Genomic DNA, 14,340 nt, shown 5'->3' on the forward strand with positions numbered 1-14,340 from the left:
GTGACATATATATATATTTTTAATTCTTGACATCTTGGTAGCACTTGACTGTAGACTGACTTTGGACATGTGGCAAAATTTCAAATGATTTTAAGAAGCCCACAGAGCTAACAGTAGCTCAGAAGATTTCGTTTCTGGAGTGACATTGAGCATGGTGTCCCCAAGCAACCCATTGACCTGTGAGGGGAAGTTGATGGTATTTTCTGGGCTTTGATAACACGGACTTTTTTTTTTTTTTGAGACAGTTTTGCTCTTGTTGCCCAAGCTGGAGTACAATGGTGTGATCTGGGCTCACTGCAACATCTGCCTCCCAAGTTCTAGCGATTCTCCTACCTCAGCCTCCTCAGTAGCTGGGATTACAGGCGTGCGCCACCAGGCCCATATTTTTAGTAGAAACGGGGTTTCACCATGTTAACCATGCTGGTCTTGAACTCCTGACCTCAGGTGATCTGCCTGCCTTGGCCTCCCAAAGTGCTGGGATTACAGAGGCATGAGCCACTGTGCCCGACCAACATGGACTGTCTTAAATAGACTTGGTTAATGTCTTTTGCACATGGTAGAGCTGGTTGAGATATGAGGCTGTGTTCCCCCCAAAAAAATGACCTTTAATCCTTTCTATAAAGATGTAGCTGACCTTTAATCATCTCAACCCTTCACAAGGCACCATACAAGGTACATCAACATTCAGTATTTGATTTTAATCTCAGTGCAATAAATAGTTTAGATGTTGATATTTATCTAGGAAAAATGATATTTTCTTCAGAAAGGTGTCAGTTTTCCAGATCTGATTATTTAATACTCTGATCAATAGTAATGAATCATTGTTTAACTACATGTGACAGTAACTCTTTTTCAGCTGAAAATGTGTGTCTGACATGCAAGCTCAGTGGGGCAGAGACCTGTGGATTGCTGTGCCCTGCCCTCCGAACCCGGATCATGAAGGTGTTGGGAAGAAGCTTCTTCTGGGTGCTGTTTCCCGTCCTTCCCTGGGCGGTGCAGGCTGTGGAGCACGAGGAGGTGGCGCAGCGTGTGATCAAACTGCACCGCGGGCGAGGGGTGGCCGCCACACAGAGCCGGCAGTGGGTCCGGGACAGCTGCAGGAAGCTCTCAGGGCTTCTCCGCCAGAAGAATGCGGTTCTGAACAAACTGAAAAATGCAATTGGAGCAGTGGAGAAAGACGTGGGCCTGTCGGATGAAGAGAAACTGTTTCAGGTGCACACGTTTGAAATTTTCCAGAAAGAGCTGAATGAAAGTGAAAATTCCGTTTTCCAAGCCATCTACGGACTGCAGAGAGCCCTGCAGGGGGATTACAGAGATGTCGTGAACATGAAGGAGAGCAGCCGGCAGCGCCTGGAGGCCCTGAGAGAGGCTGCAATAAAGGTCAGTCCTAGAGAGGGAGAGAGAGGGAGAGGGAGAGAGAGGTGGAGAGAGAGAGGGAGAGCGCGTGCCCACATCCTCATCCTAGAGAGAGCCCACACGGAGCTGGGGAGCAGACAGGAAGGGAAGTGGTGAAGGCTGCTGATGTCGCTCAGGTGTTGTCTTTCACAGGAACTCACATCTAGAAAAATCTCTAATGTGAGGGAGAATCTTTCCCATTTGCATAATAGTGTAGTTCTTACTTCTAGAAGGAGCCAGTCTCGTACTTTTCTCTATAGAAAAATCCCCTAGTAATTCAAAAAGTTATTCAAGTTGTACTAGTAAACTGATGCAAAGATAAATATAACTTAAATCAACATTTGCTGAGTTTCTGACAGGAGTTCCTTTTAGTGTGAAGTTTGACTTTTCTTCAGTGTCATATATCGAAAATAAAAATGTTAAAATTAGTTTTAAACTAATATATACATTTAAATTAAGGACTTTGACCAACTATGCTTTTAAAATGATGAGAAGTTTCTGAAATTACTGTATCAGATGTTGTATTAGCTATTTACATTTTTTAAAGCCATCATTTTTTGAGTACCTCTTCTATACCAAGCATCATGCCAAGCCCTTTAAGTATATAAAGTATCATGTCATCTTCATAGAAAAACCTGTGATATTATTACACAGCATAAACGTTAAAGATACAGACATTAAACTTTCTTTACCAAAATATATTTTGGGGGGAGAAATATGATCATCAGGCAAATGTATAAATCAAGGTTTTCAATAACACTGATTCATTTGTCTTGCCTGTGTGATATGTGCATGAACTACTGTGACCCTGTGTACAGTAGAGACGTGAAGATACATTGGTAGGGTCCAGATTTGTGGTGCTTTTATTATAGAGAAAAAATACGAGTTTGAGTAACAATGGCTGCTGGTATGCACACTTCATATTAACAGTATTTTAACATACGCTAGTTATTGTCTCCTATGCTGAGATTCTCCAGGTGCCAGTGACCTGCAGCTATACTATCCCTCCAATCATGTGCTTGACCTGCAGCTGTGTGTCACACCTGCAGCTGTGTGATAGACCTGCAGCTGTGTGTCAAGTCTGAAGTTGTGTGTCAGTCAAACCTGCAGCTCTGTGATAGGCCCCAGCTGTGTGCTACACCTGTAGCTGTGTGTCAGGTCTGCTTTGGTGTGCAGACTTGCAGCTGTGCATGAGACCTGCAGCTATGTGAGACCAGCTGTGTGCGAGACCTGCAGCTGTGTGTGAGACCTACAGCTGTGTGAGACCTGCAGCTGTGTGAGACCAGCTGTGTGTGAGACCTGCAGCTGTGTGAGACCTGCAGCTGTGTGTGAGACCTGCAGCTGTGTGTGAGACCTGCAGCTGTGTGAGACCTGCAGCTGTGTGGGAGACCTGCAGCTGTGTGCGAGACCTGCAGCTGTGTGAGACCTGCAGCTGTGTGCGAGACCTGCAGCTGTGTGCGAGACCTGCAGCTGCGTGCGAGACCTGCAGCTGTGTGAGACCTGCAGCTGTGTGCGAGACCTGCAGCTGTGTGCGAGACCTGCAGCTGCGTGCGAGACCTGCAGCTGTGTGAGACCTGCAGCTGTGTGCGAGACCTGCAGCTGCGTGCGAGACCTGCAGCTGCGTGCGAGACCTGCAGCTGCGTGCGAGACCTGCAGCTGTGTGTGACCTGCAGCTGTGTGCGAGACCTGCAGCTGTGTGCGAGACCTGCAGCTGTGTGTGAGACCTGCAGCTGTGTGAGACCTGCAGCTGTGTGCGAGACCTGCAGCTGTGTGCGAGACCTGCAGCTGTGTGCGAGACCTGCAGCTGTGTGAGACCTGCAGCTGTGTGTGAGACCTGCAGCTGTGTGAGACCTGCTGTGTGTGAGACCTGCAGCTGTGTGAGACCTGCGGCTGTGTGCGAGACCTGCAGCTGTGTGCGAGACCTGCAGCTGTGTGCGAGACCTGCAGCTGTGTGTGAGACCTGCAGCTGTGTGAGACCAGCTGTGTGAGACCTGCAGCTGTGTGTGAGACCTACAGCTGTGTGAGACGTGCAGCTGTGTGTGAGACCTGCAGCTGTGTGTAAGACCTGCAGCTGTGTGCGAGACCTGCAGCTGTGTGAGACCGGCAGCTGTGTGTGAGACCTGCAGCTGTGTGAGACCAGCTGTGTGAGACCTGCAGCTGTGTCTGACCTGCAGCTGTGTGTGAGACCTACAGCTGTGTGAGACGTGCAGCTGTGTGTGAGACCCGCAGCTGTGTGAGACCTGTAGCTGTGTGTGACCTGCATCTGTGTGTGAGACCTGCAGCTATGGGAGACCTGCAGCTGTGTGTAAGACCTGCAGCTGTGTGAGACCTGCAGCTGTGTGTGAGACCTGCAGCTCTGTGAGACCTGCAGCTCTGTGAGACCTGCAGCTGTGTGAGACCTGCAGCTGTGTGTGAGACCTGCAGCTGTGTGAGACCTGCAGCTGTGTGTGAGACCTGCAGCTGTGTGAGACCTGCAGCTGTGTGTGAGACCTGCAGCTGTGTGTGAGACCTGCAGCTGTGTGAGACCTGCAGCTCTGTGAGACCTGCAGCTGTGTGTGAGACCTGCTGCTGTGTGTGAGACCTGCAGCTGTGTGTGAGACCTGCAGCTGTGTGAGACCTGCAGCTGTGTGTGAGACCTGCAGCTGTGTGTAAGACCTGCAGCTGTGTGTGAGACCTGCAGCTGTGCGAGACCTGCTGCTGTGTGTGAGACCTACAGCTGTGTGAGACCTACAGCTGTGTGAGACCTGCAGCTGTGTGTGAGACCTGCAGCTGTGTGTGAGACCTGCAGCTGTGTGTGAGACCTGCAGCTGTGCGAGACCTGCAGCTGTGTGTGAGACCTGCAGCTGTGTGTGAGACCTGCAGCTGTGTGAGACCTGCAGCTGTGTGTGAGACCTGCAGCTGTGTAAGACCTGCAACTGTGTGTGAGACCTGCAGCTATGGGAGACCTGCAGCTGTGTGTGAGACCTGCAGCTGTGTCTGACCTGCAGCTGTGTGTGAGACCTACAGCTGTGTGTGAGACCTGCAGCTGTGTGAGACCAGCTGTGTGAGACCTGCAGCTGTGTCTGACCTGCAGCTGTGTGTGAGACCTACAGCTGTGTGAGACGTGCAGCTGTGTGTGAGACCTGCAGCTGTGTGAGACCTGCAGCTGTGTGTGACCTGCAGCTGTGTGTGAGACCTGCAGCTATGGGAGACCTGCAGCTGTGTGTAAGACCTGCAGCTGTGGGAGACCTGCAGCTGTGTGTGAGACCTGCAGCTCTGTGAGACCTGCAGCTCTGTGAGACCTGCAGCTCTGTGAGACCTGCAGCTGTGTGTGAGACCTGCGGCTGTGGGAGACCTGCGGCTGTGCGAGACCTGCGGCTGTGTGTGAGACCTGCGGCTGTGTGTGAGACCTGCGGCTGTGTGAGACCTGCGGCTGTGTGTGAGACCTGCAGCTGTGTGTGAGACCTGCAGCTGTGTGAGACCTGCGGCTGTGTGAGACCTGCGGCTGTGTGAGACCTGCGGCTGTGTGTGAGACCTGCAGCTGTGTGAGACCTGCAGCTGTGTGAGACCTGCAGCTGTGTGTGAGACCTGCAGCTCTGTGAGACCTGCAGCTGTGTGTGAGACCTGCAGCTGTGTGTGAGACCTGCAGCTGTGCGAGACCTGCTGCTGTGTGTGAGACCTACAGCTGTGTGAGACCTACAGCTGTGTGAGACCTGCAGCTGTGTGTGAGACCTGCAGCTGTGTGTGAGACCTGCAGCTGTGTGAGACCTGCAGCTGTGTGTGAGACCTGCAGCTGTGTGTGAGACCTGCAGCTGTGTGTGAGACCTGCAGCTGTGCGAGACCTGCAGCTGTGTGAGACCTGCAGCTGTGTGAGACCTGCAGCTGTGTGAGACCTGCAGCTGTGTGTGAGACCTGCAGCTGTGAGTGAGACCTGCAGCTCTGTGAGACCTGCAGCTGTGTGTAAGACCTGCAGCTGTGTGTGAGACCTGCAGCTGTGCGAGACCTGCTGCTGTGTGTGAGACCTACAGCTGTGTGAGACCTACAGCTGTGTGAGACCTGCAGCTGTGTGTGAGACCTGCAGCTGTGTGTGAGACCTGCAGCTGTGTGAGACCTGCAGCTGTGTGTGAGACCTGCAGCTGTGTGTGAGACCTGCAGCTGTGTGTGAGACCTGCAGCTGTGCGAGACCTGCAGCTGTGCGAGACCTGCAGCTGTGTGAGACCTGCAGCTGTGTGTGAGAGCTGCAGCTGTGTGAGACCTGCAGCTGTGTGAGACCTGCAGCTGTGTGTGAGACCTGCAGCTCTGTGAGACCTGCAGCTGTGTGTGAGACCTGCAGCTGTGAGTGAGACCTGCAGCTGTGTGAGACCTGCAGCTGTGTGTGAGACCTGCAGCTGTGTGTGAGACCTGCAGCTGTGTGAGACCTGCAGCTGTGTGTGAGACCTGCAGCTCTGTGAGACCGGCAGCTGTGTGTGAGACCTGCAGCTGTGCGAGACCTGCTGCTGTGTGTGATACCTACAGCTGTGTGAGACCTACAGCTGTGTGAGACCTGCAGCTGTGTCTGAGGCCTACAACTGTGCGAGACCTGCAGCTGTGCGAGACCTGCAGCTGTGCGAGACCTGCAGCTGTGTGTGAGACCTGCAGCTGTGTGAGACCTACAGCTGTGTGAGACCTGCAGCTGTGTGAGACCTGCAGCTGTGTCTGAGGCCTACAGCTGTGCGAGACCTGCAGCTGTGCGAGACCTGCAGCTGTGTGTGAGACCTGCAGCTCTGTGAGACCTGCAGCTGTGTGCTAGACCTGTGGCTGTGTGAGACCTGCGGCTGTGTGAGACCTGCAGCTGTGTGCTAGACCTGCGGCTGTGTGAGACCTACGGCTGTGTGTGAGATCTGCAGCTGGGTGAGACCTGCAGCTGTGTGCAAGACCTGCAGCTGTATGAGACTTGCATCTGTGTGAGACCTCAGCTGTCCAAGACCTGCAGCTATGTGCAAGACCTGCAGCTGTGTGTTACACTTGCAGCGTGGGACACCTGCAGCTGTGTGGTAGACCTGCAGCTGTGTAAGACCTGCAGCTATGTGTGAGATCTGCAGCTGTGTGAGACCTGCAGCTCTTTGTCAGTGGCATCAGATGATGTCTCGTGACTACTTAGTAATTGAGGCGACGATGTTCTTCTAGGCTCTGGTCCTCTCTGCTCTGGCCTATGTCCCACCCCTTTAGCTAAGAATAAATGTTTAAAAGTAAGATTATTGACGAAATATAATTGTGTAAAATACATTACTAAATTATATTGCCAGCATCACTCATCAGTTCTTCAAATGATTAATGCTGTTGGTTTCTACATGTGTTTTGGAACAGCTTTCCCTTGTAACTTGAATTTGACTGTGCATTGATTTTAGATGGTAGCTCCACATTCAGGTCTCACAGCTGGTTTTAAAGTACCGCTGCACTCACACACGATAGGCCTGGAGCACAGTCACTGTGGAGTAAATGAGTTTTGTGTGAATGGATGACCTACAGATACTACATTTACTTTTGTGTAACAAATGTTTCTTACATGTGTTGATGTACGTACACAAAAAACTTTCCCTAAACATTTGGCTAAGCTCAGTTATGTTTGAATAACTAGGACACACGTGACTTCCCTAGCTGACCAGAATTAAGTTATTGACATATGAACAGGGACATTTGACAAAGCAGGAGGATTGATTAAGAAAGTCATGTCCTAGCTTATTTCTTAATATATCTCACTCTTCTTTTCTTACAAATGAATAGGAAGAAACAGAATATATGGAACTTCTGGCAGCAGAAAAACATCAAGTTGAAGCCCTTAAAAATATGCAACATCAAAACCAAAGTTTATCCATGCTTGACGAGATTCTTGAAGATGTAAGAAAGGCAGCAGATCGTCTGGAGGAAGAGATAGAGGAACATGCTTTTGACGACAATAAATCAGTAAGCGTTCCAGAACAGCTGCTTCTTCACCTCCTGAGCCACTCACTGATCAGAAGACATGTTGTTGAAATTGTTCACGTGTATGTTTTTAGTGTAGATTGGAAATGAAGACAAACTAAAATGCTTCTCTGTCATAGAGAAAATAATTTGGTCTTGTAGAAGTAAGCTAACTATCCTTTATTTTCCTTTTATATTTTTAACACCGACAGTCAGTTCCCCTCCTCAGCAGCTTGTCTGCATTTTCCAGAGGCCAGATGGATTGGGACATTGGGACTCTAGTCTCAGGACAGCCTGGACAGTTGGGTTTAATGCTGATCTACTGGGGTGTTACCAGAAACAGGTCCCAATCCAGACCCTAAGAGAGTTCTTGGATCAGGGCGAGTCCATAGAGTAAAGGGAAAGCAAGTTTATTAAGAAAGTAAAGAAACAAAACAATGGCAACTCCATAGGCAGAGCAGCCCTGAGGGCTATTTTTGTGATTATTTCTTGATTACATGCTAAGCAAGGGGTGGGTTATTCATAAATTTTCTGGGAAAGGGGCGGCGGTTTACTAGAACAGAGAGTTCCTCCCATTTTAGACCACATAGGGTGACTTCCAGATGTTGCCATGGCATTTGTAAGCTGCCATGGCGCTGGTGGGAGTGTCATTTCATATGCTAATGGATTATAATTAGTATATAGTGAGCAGTGAGGACGACCAGAGGTCACTCTCATTGCCATCTTGGTTTTGGTGGGTTTTGGCTGGCTTCTGTACTGCATCCTGTTTTGTCAGCGGGGTCTTTGTGGCCTGTATCTTGTGACACCAGTCTTGGCGACCTCCTGTCTCATCCTGTGACTAAGAATGCCTGTCCCGGAAATGCAGCCCAGTAGGTTTCATCCTCATTTTACCCTGCTCATATTCAAGATAGAGTTGCTCTGGTTTGAACACCTGTAACGGGAACAGTGAACTTCTTACAGAAAATGATCTTTATCTCTGAAGCAGGAATTCAGGCTGCTCATTTGTTGTAGTGTGTTTAAGATTCTAAGAAAAAAAGTGGGATTGATGACGAAAATTGACTGTGGGTCTTGACTCACGAAAGCGTTGGGTAATAAAAACAAATGAGAATAAGATTAGAGAAGAAAGCAGAGAGAATAAAAATAGATCAGAAGAAACAAGGTGTTTTAAAATCTACTAATTATGGAATTAGAGGAGAACTCGTATTTTAAGGGCTATGAATTTCTTGAAAGAATGGTGAAGTAGATCTTGGAAAGTAGCAGAAATCCTAAACCTATCCATTCTTGTTACTTCTTTAATTGAAAAAGAAGTCCTAATTCACTGCTAATGAACATTGATTGATACATTTTTAACATTCTTCTGTTTAGCATTCATTCTCTGAAAATTGAAAGCATTTAATGGATTTTAATTGCATAATATTATTATTCTTGCAGGTCAAGGGGGTCAATTTTGAGGCAGTTCTGAGAGTGGAGGAAGAAGAGGCCAATTCTAAGCAAAATATAACAAAACGAGAAGTGGAGGACGACTTGGGCCTTAGCATGCTGATTGACTCCCAGAACAACCAGTATATTTTGACCAAGCCCAGAGATTCAACCATCCCACGTGCAGATCACCACTTTATAAAGGTAGTGGGTCATGGTGGAGATGCCTGCCTGCTCCTGCTTCCTGGTTCATGGTGTCAGTATGACTGAGCTTTATCTTCTGAACAAGGCACAGCCAGCCTTCTAACAGAGATTTTACTAGAATTCCATACATTGTCTGTGATTTGAGGCATCTTCCCTTAATTTCTAATCTTTTTTTTCTAAAGTAATAAGATACTTTAATATTTAAAATGAAAGTTAATTTTGTTTTGGAGAATTTGGAAGACTTTGAAATTAGGAGTTACTGTAATGGGATTAAAGCTTTAGTCATCTAAAAACTGTTTTCACTAAAATTAAAAATCCTTAAAAGGCAGAGAGGTCTTGGCTAAGGAGTCGTATATGGCTTCATTTAGCCCTGGGGTACAGAGCATGAGAACCCATGCAGCAGTGCCTGGTGTTCCAGATGGAACTGGATTCAGACCCGTTTCCTCCCAGGAGCTTGGGCTAGACAAAGGCTACGCAGGGAGGTACTTGAAGCTGAGAGCATCATGGTTCGGGTGGTCACTCAGGAGGGAGTGGCATGGCCGTGACAGGTGCAGCCCCTCAGGGAAGCTTGGCAAGATCTGATACAGTGTCAGGTCTCCAGCAGAGACTGGAGGTTTGTACAGGAGCAGAAACCAAGCCAGAGAATCTAGGCTCAAAGACGGTGCTGTCTCAGGCGAGAGGAAGAGGACCAGCCAGAGAGAGATGTGGTCACGATGGAGTGGGTCCCGGGAGGACTGGGGCTGCCGAGTGACTCTGTCAGTGCCCTCCAAGAAGGGGTGGAGGTCTCTGTAAAGCTATTCTTTCTCCCTTTGTAATGAATAATCAATTTCCAGGGAGAGATTTTGAGACGGTAAGTATGCTGCTCCTCACTGACCTTCAGGGCTGCAGGTGCAGCAGTGCCAGCGCCCACTAAAGATTCCTGCCTGCACCCGTCATGGCGAAGCCACGTGAATTACAGTTTGGACACCAGCACTGAGAGTTTCCCAGATTAGAAAACTCAGTGGAATTCTAGGACTCAGAATTCTTAGAACACTGTTACGGGGCTTAAGCAAAACAAAAATTTTGCTGTATAGTCAGCCATCTGTGTCCACGTGCTCTGCATCCTCAGATTCAACCAACTGTGGATGAAAATATTCAGAAAAAAGACCCAAGAATAACAATTCAATAAAAATACAAATAAAATATGACAACAATTTCCATTGTGTAGGTATCATAAGTAATCTAGAGGTGCTTTAAAGTATACAGGAAGATGTGCTAGGTTACATGCACATACCATCCCGTTTTGTATCAGACTTGAGCATCCGAGGATTCTGGTCCAGGGAGCGGGGGAGGATCGTGGAACCACTGCTCCAAGGATACCGAGGGGTGACTGTAATCTTTAGGCCATGAAAAACTTACTCCATCTATTCCCAGAATACACTCTTCATGTTTTCAGCTTCTCTGGGATCCTCAGCATGAGGAAAATCGGTGGTTTTGTCTTCACCCTTCATTCCCATCAGATGAAATCAGGGAACTATGTCCTGTTCTGTGCCTCAGCCAGCCAGCCCTCTTCTTACCACTGTTAATCTTACACTTCTGTTTCTTATTTATTTTATTCTTCAGGACATTGTTACCATAGGAATGCTGTCCTTGCCTTGTGGCTGGCTATGTACAGCCATAGGATTGCCTACAATGTTTGGTTATATTATTTGTGGTGTACTTCTGGGACCTTCAGGACTAAATAGTATTAAGGTAAGAACAAAATTTGATAGTTTTGGTATCTGTTTAACAGAATATAAAAAGAATTCATGAAGACTAAAAAGTATTGAATGTGATTAATGCAGATACCAGCTTCGTATAAACCATTTCAAAGAAGATGTCCTTTCAGGTGTCATGGGAAGTCTCTGAATCCTCAGGAAGTCGCTGTGCCTGTTAGTGAAGGGGCGGTCTTACTGGAGACAACACCCCTGCTCGTTTCCATTAGTTTTAAGGACTCCATTTCCAGTAACATGCTGGACCAGGTTATTCAGACCGTCTTTCACGTGCTGAATACAACCAAAGTGTTGCATTAACCGTTTTTTGTTGTTGTTGTTGTTTTTTGAGACAGAGTCTCACACTGTCACCCAGGCTAGAGTGCAATGGTGCAATCTTGGCTCACTGCAACCTCCGCCTTCCAGGTTCACATGATTCTCCTGCCTCAGCCTTCCGAGTAGCTGGGATTACAGGTGCACACCACCACACCTGGCTAATTTTTTGTATTTTTAGTAGAGACGGGGTTCCACTATGTTAGTCAGACTGGTCTTGAACTCCTGACCTCATAATCCACCCGCCTCAGCCTCCCAAAGTGCTGAGATTACAGGCATGAGCCACCCTGCCTGGCCCATTAACTGTTTTTAAGCATCCTATTCACAACACATGGAAAAGCTTATTAGCCCCAGTCGAGGCAGTGGGCAGTGGGGCTATTTGCTGGGCCCCGTCACGCTGATGGCACTTCTGACAGGGAAGAAAGGTTCCCGAGCTTCCAGCTGTCTCCCAACGACACTCACAGTGCGAGCAGCGTGGAGAGCAGGTGTCGGAGTGGGTGCCATGAGTCTCACTGGAGGGAGGCATGCCAGGGGGTGGGACGGGGAGGAGTGCAGCCTGCTCCCTCCAAGCCTCCTTCCCTCTGCTGCTGGTTGAGCCTGGGACCAGGCCCAGGAGCCTCAGGGCTTTCTCCAGATCACAGGGCGGCAGGAGGGGTCTGAGGAGCTCGAGCCCCAGCTGGTGAAGAGGAGTGCGCCCAGCACCCTGGGTCTGGGGAGCAGCTGGCCGGCAGGGGAGCTCCAAGCCCACGTGTGGGGGCTCCCAGGACAGGGCTCACCTTGGCAGAATGGCCTCTGGGAAGAATGGCTGTTTCAGTTTAGTTTTTGGAGTAGGTCTTTGTCAAGTGATTCAAGTATAAAACACCAGAGGTGAAAAATCACTTCCTGCCCTTTCCAAATAAAAGCAAATACAAATTTCTTTCCTTCTTTTTCTTAATAGCAAAGGTGCTCCTAAACCAAGAAATAAGGTGAAGTGGCTGGGTAACATATACATAACTGGATGCTGTAAAAATTATAATTCTTAATAAATCAGCTAAACCATGGAAAATAATGTAATTATAAATAGACCAAGATAAAAATCAAAGCACATACTAGCCAAAAGTGAGAAGTGGTTAATAGAAGTATACTGTGTGATTACTGTGTGTGTGTGTGTGTGTGTGTGTGTGTGTGTTTTGGATACTTCCAATGGGCATACTAGGGCGTGATTGTTTAGTTAAGTATACTTAATATGTTAAACATGTAAAATTATATGGTTTTTTTTTTGTGTTTTTCAGTCTATTGTGCAAGTGGAGACATTAGGAGAATTTGGGGTGTTTTTTACTCTTTTTCTTGTTGGCTTAGAATTTTCTCCAGAAAAGCTAAGAAAGGTAAGGACCTCATCAACCTATTACTGCCTCTAAGGAACTTCACATCATGTGGTTTTGGTTCATACACTTTTAACACTTGTTGATGAATTCACTATCAAATTAAATGTTTTTAGAATAGAATATGATATTTCGGTTTGATGTTATTTTTGGAACAAATTCAGAAAGATAAAAAACATCAGGTTTGAAAGCGTAGAAATTCAGTGAAGAATTGGAATTCGCCTTCACATGGCTAACTTCAGGAAGGGTCTGGAAAGTAATGTGTGTGAACTTTAATAGATGGCTCCCTCCAAGGTGCAAAACTGTTAGAGGGTCAGATGTCATAGAGCTTGCATATGCAGTGTGTTACCCTAGAAAAAACTTTGTGAATTGGAAGTGAGTTAATTAAAAGACACTTTGTTTTTCCAGACACCACACAAAAGAGGAAAGTAGCTGATTAAAAGCCAGGGTGGGGAGAGAGAAAATGAACACTGTTGGTAACAAAAACACCCTGTGAATTAAGATCAGATACCGCTTGGCCTGCAGTGCTAGCTGGAAAACTAGTATTGACTTAGCAAAAATTTTTAAGTGACTGTCAGATGTAATAGGCATTCTTGAACCAGATTCGTGAGAATCACAACCGTACACCCTTTTTGTATTTTTGATTTTTTTTTTTCCACAAAAGACTTGGTCATTTTAAACAAAGTGACTTAATTTACAGTGTCTGGTTTGCCTAATCACTCAGTCTTCTCATGTAGTATTCTTTCTTTTTTTAATTTTAATTTTTTTTATTTCAATAGGTTTTTTGGGACAGGTGGTGTTTGGTTACATGAGTAAGTTCGTTAGTGGTGATTTGTGAGATTTCAGTGCACCTGTCACCAGAGCAGTGTACACTGTACCCAATGTGTAGTCTTTTATCCCTCGCTACCCCCCACCCTTTGCCCCAAGTCCGCAAAGTCCAGTGAGTCATTCTTACGCGCTTGTGTCCTCATAGCTTAGCTCCCGCTTAGGAGTGAGATCATACGATGTTTGATTTTCCATTCCTGAGTTACTGCACTTAGAATAATGGTCTCCAATTCCATCCACGTTGGTACAAATACCCCTTTTTTGTTCCTTTTTATGGCTGAGTAGTATTCCATGGTATATAAATACCACATTTTCTATTGATGGGCATTTGGGCTGGTTCCATGTTTTTGCAATTGCAAATCGTGCTGCTCTAAACATGTGCATGTAAGTATCTTTTTCGTATAGTGACTTATTTTCCCCTAGCAGTGGGATTGCTGGATCAAATGGTAGAGCTACTTTTAGTTCTCTGAGGAACCTCCACACAGTTTTCCTTAGTGGTTGTGCTAGTTTACATTCCCACCAGCAGTGCAGAAGTGTTCCCTGTTCCCCACATCCCTGATAACATCTATTCTTTTCATTTTTTGGTTATGGCCATTCTTGGAGGAGTAAGATGGTATCGCATTGTGGTTTTGATTTGCATTTCCCTGATCATTAGTGATGTTCAGCGTTTTTTTATGTTTGTTGGCCATTTGTATATCTTCTTTAGAGAATTGTCTATTCATGTCCTTAGCCCACTTTTGGATGGGATTGTTTGTTTTTTTCTTGCTGACTTTTTTGAGTTCTTTGTAGATTCCGGATATTAGTCCTTTGTCGGATGTATAGATTGTGGAGATTTTCTCCAGCTCTTTGGATTTGTACACTCTTTTTGGAGAGCTGTCTAGCAATCTGACCTAAAAGCCTTAAAATGTACATATGCCTTGACCTGGTAGTTCTTCTAGGTCTCTCTCCAAAGGAAAGAATCAAACATAAGTTTTTAAAAAATTTACCCACAAAAGGTTTCACCTCCTCATTGTAAATTTTTAAGAAACAGTGGAACCAGTCCTGAGTGTCTAACGGTCAGTTTAACTGCGGTGTGACTACTGATGGAGTGTTAGGTAGCCATTGCAAAGTTACAAGAGCATCAGCAACAAAGCAAAATATCGGTTGGAAAGCTA

General features: G+C 46.7%; 1 protein-coding gene across 8 annotated transcripts in view; it reads left to right on the forward strand.

The window, feature by feature from the left end:
• Window positions 1-14,340, forward strand: part of TMCO3 (transmembrane and coiled-coil domains 3) — a 61,193-nt gene that overhangs the window by 3,514 nt on the left and 43,339 nt on the right. For 6 of the 8 annotated variants that reach the window (XM_054529301.2, XM_063715053.1, XM_063715056.1 and 3 more), the window contains 5 exons: window positions 857-1,380; window positions 7,138-7,317; window positions 8,746-8,937; window positions 10,540-10,668; window positions 12,272-12,364. In XM_054529301.2, coding sequence (XP_054385276.2) covers window positions 857-1,380; window positions 7,138-7,317; window positions 8,746-8,937; window positions 10,540-10,668; window positions 12,272-12,364 — 1,118 coding nt within the window. Of the gene's footprint in view, window positions 1-10; window positions 673-856; window positions 1,381-7,137; window positions 7,318-8,745; window positions 8,938-10,539; window positions 10,669-12,271; window positions 12,365-14,340 lie in introns of those variants that run through there. The other 2 variants (XM_054529303.2, XM_063715054.1) reach the window with 2 other exon arrangements.

This window comes from Pongo abelii, chromosome 14 (assembly GCF_028885655.2).
Source record: "Pongo abelii isolate AG06213 chromosome 14, NHGRI_mPonAbe1-v2.0_pri, whole genome shotgun sequence".
Classification (NCBI taxonomy): domain Eukaryota; kingdom Metazoa; phylum Chordata; class Mammalia; order Primates; family Hominidae; genus Pongo; species Pongo abelii.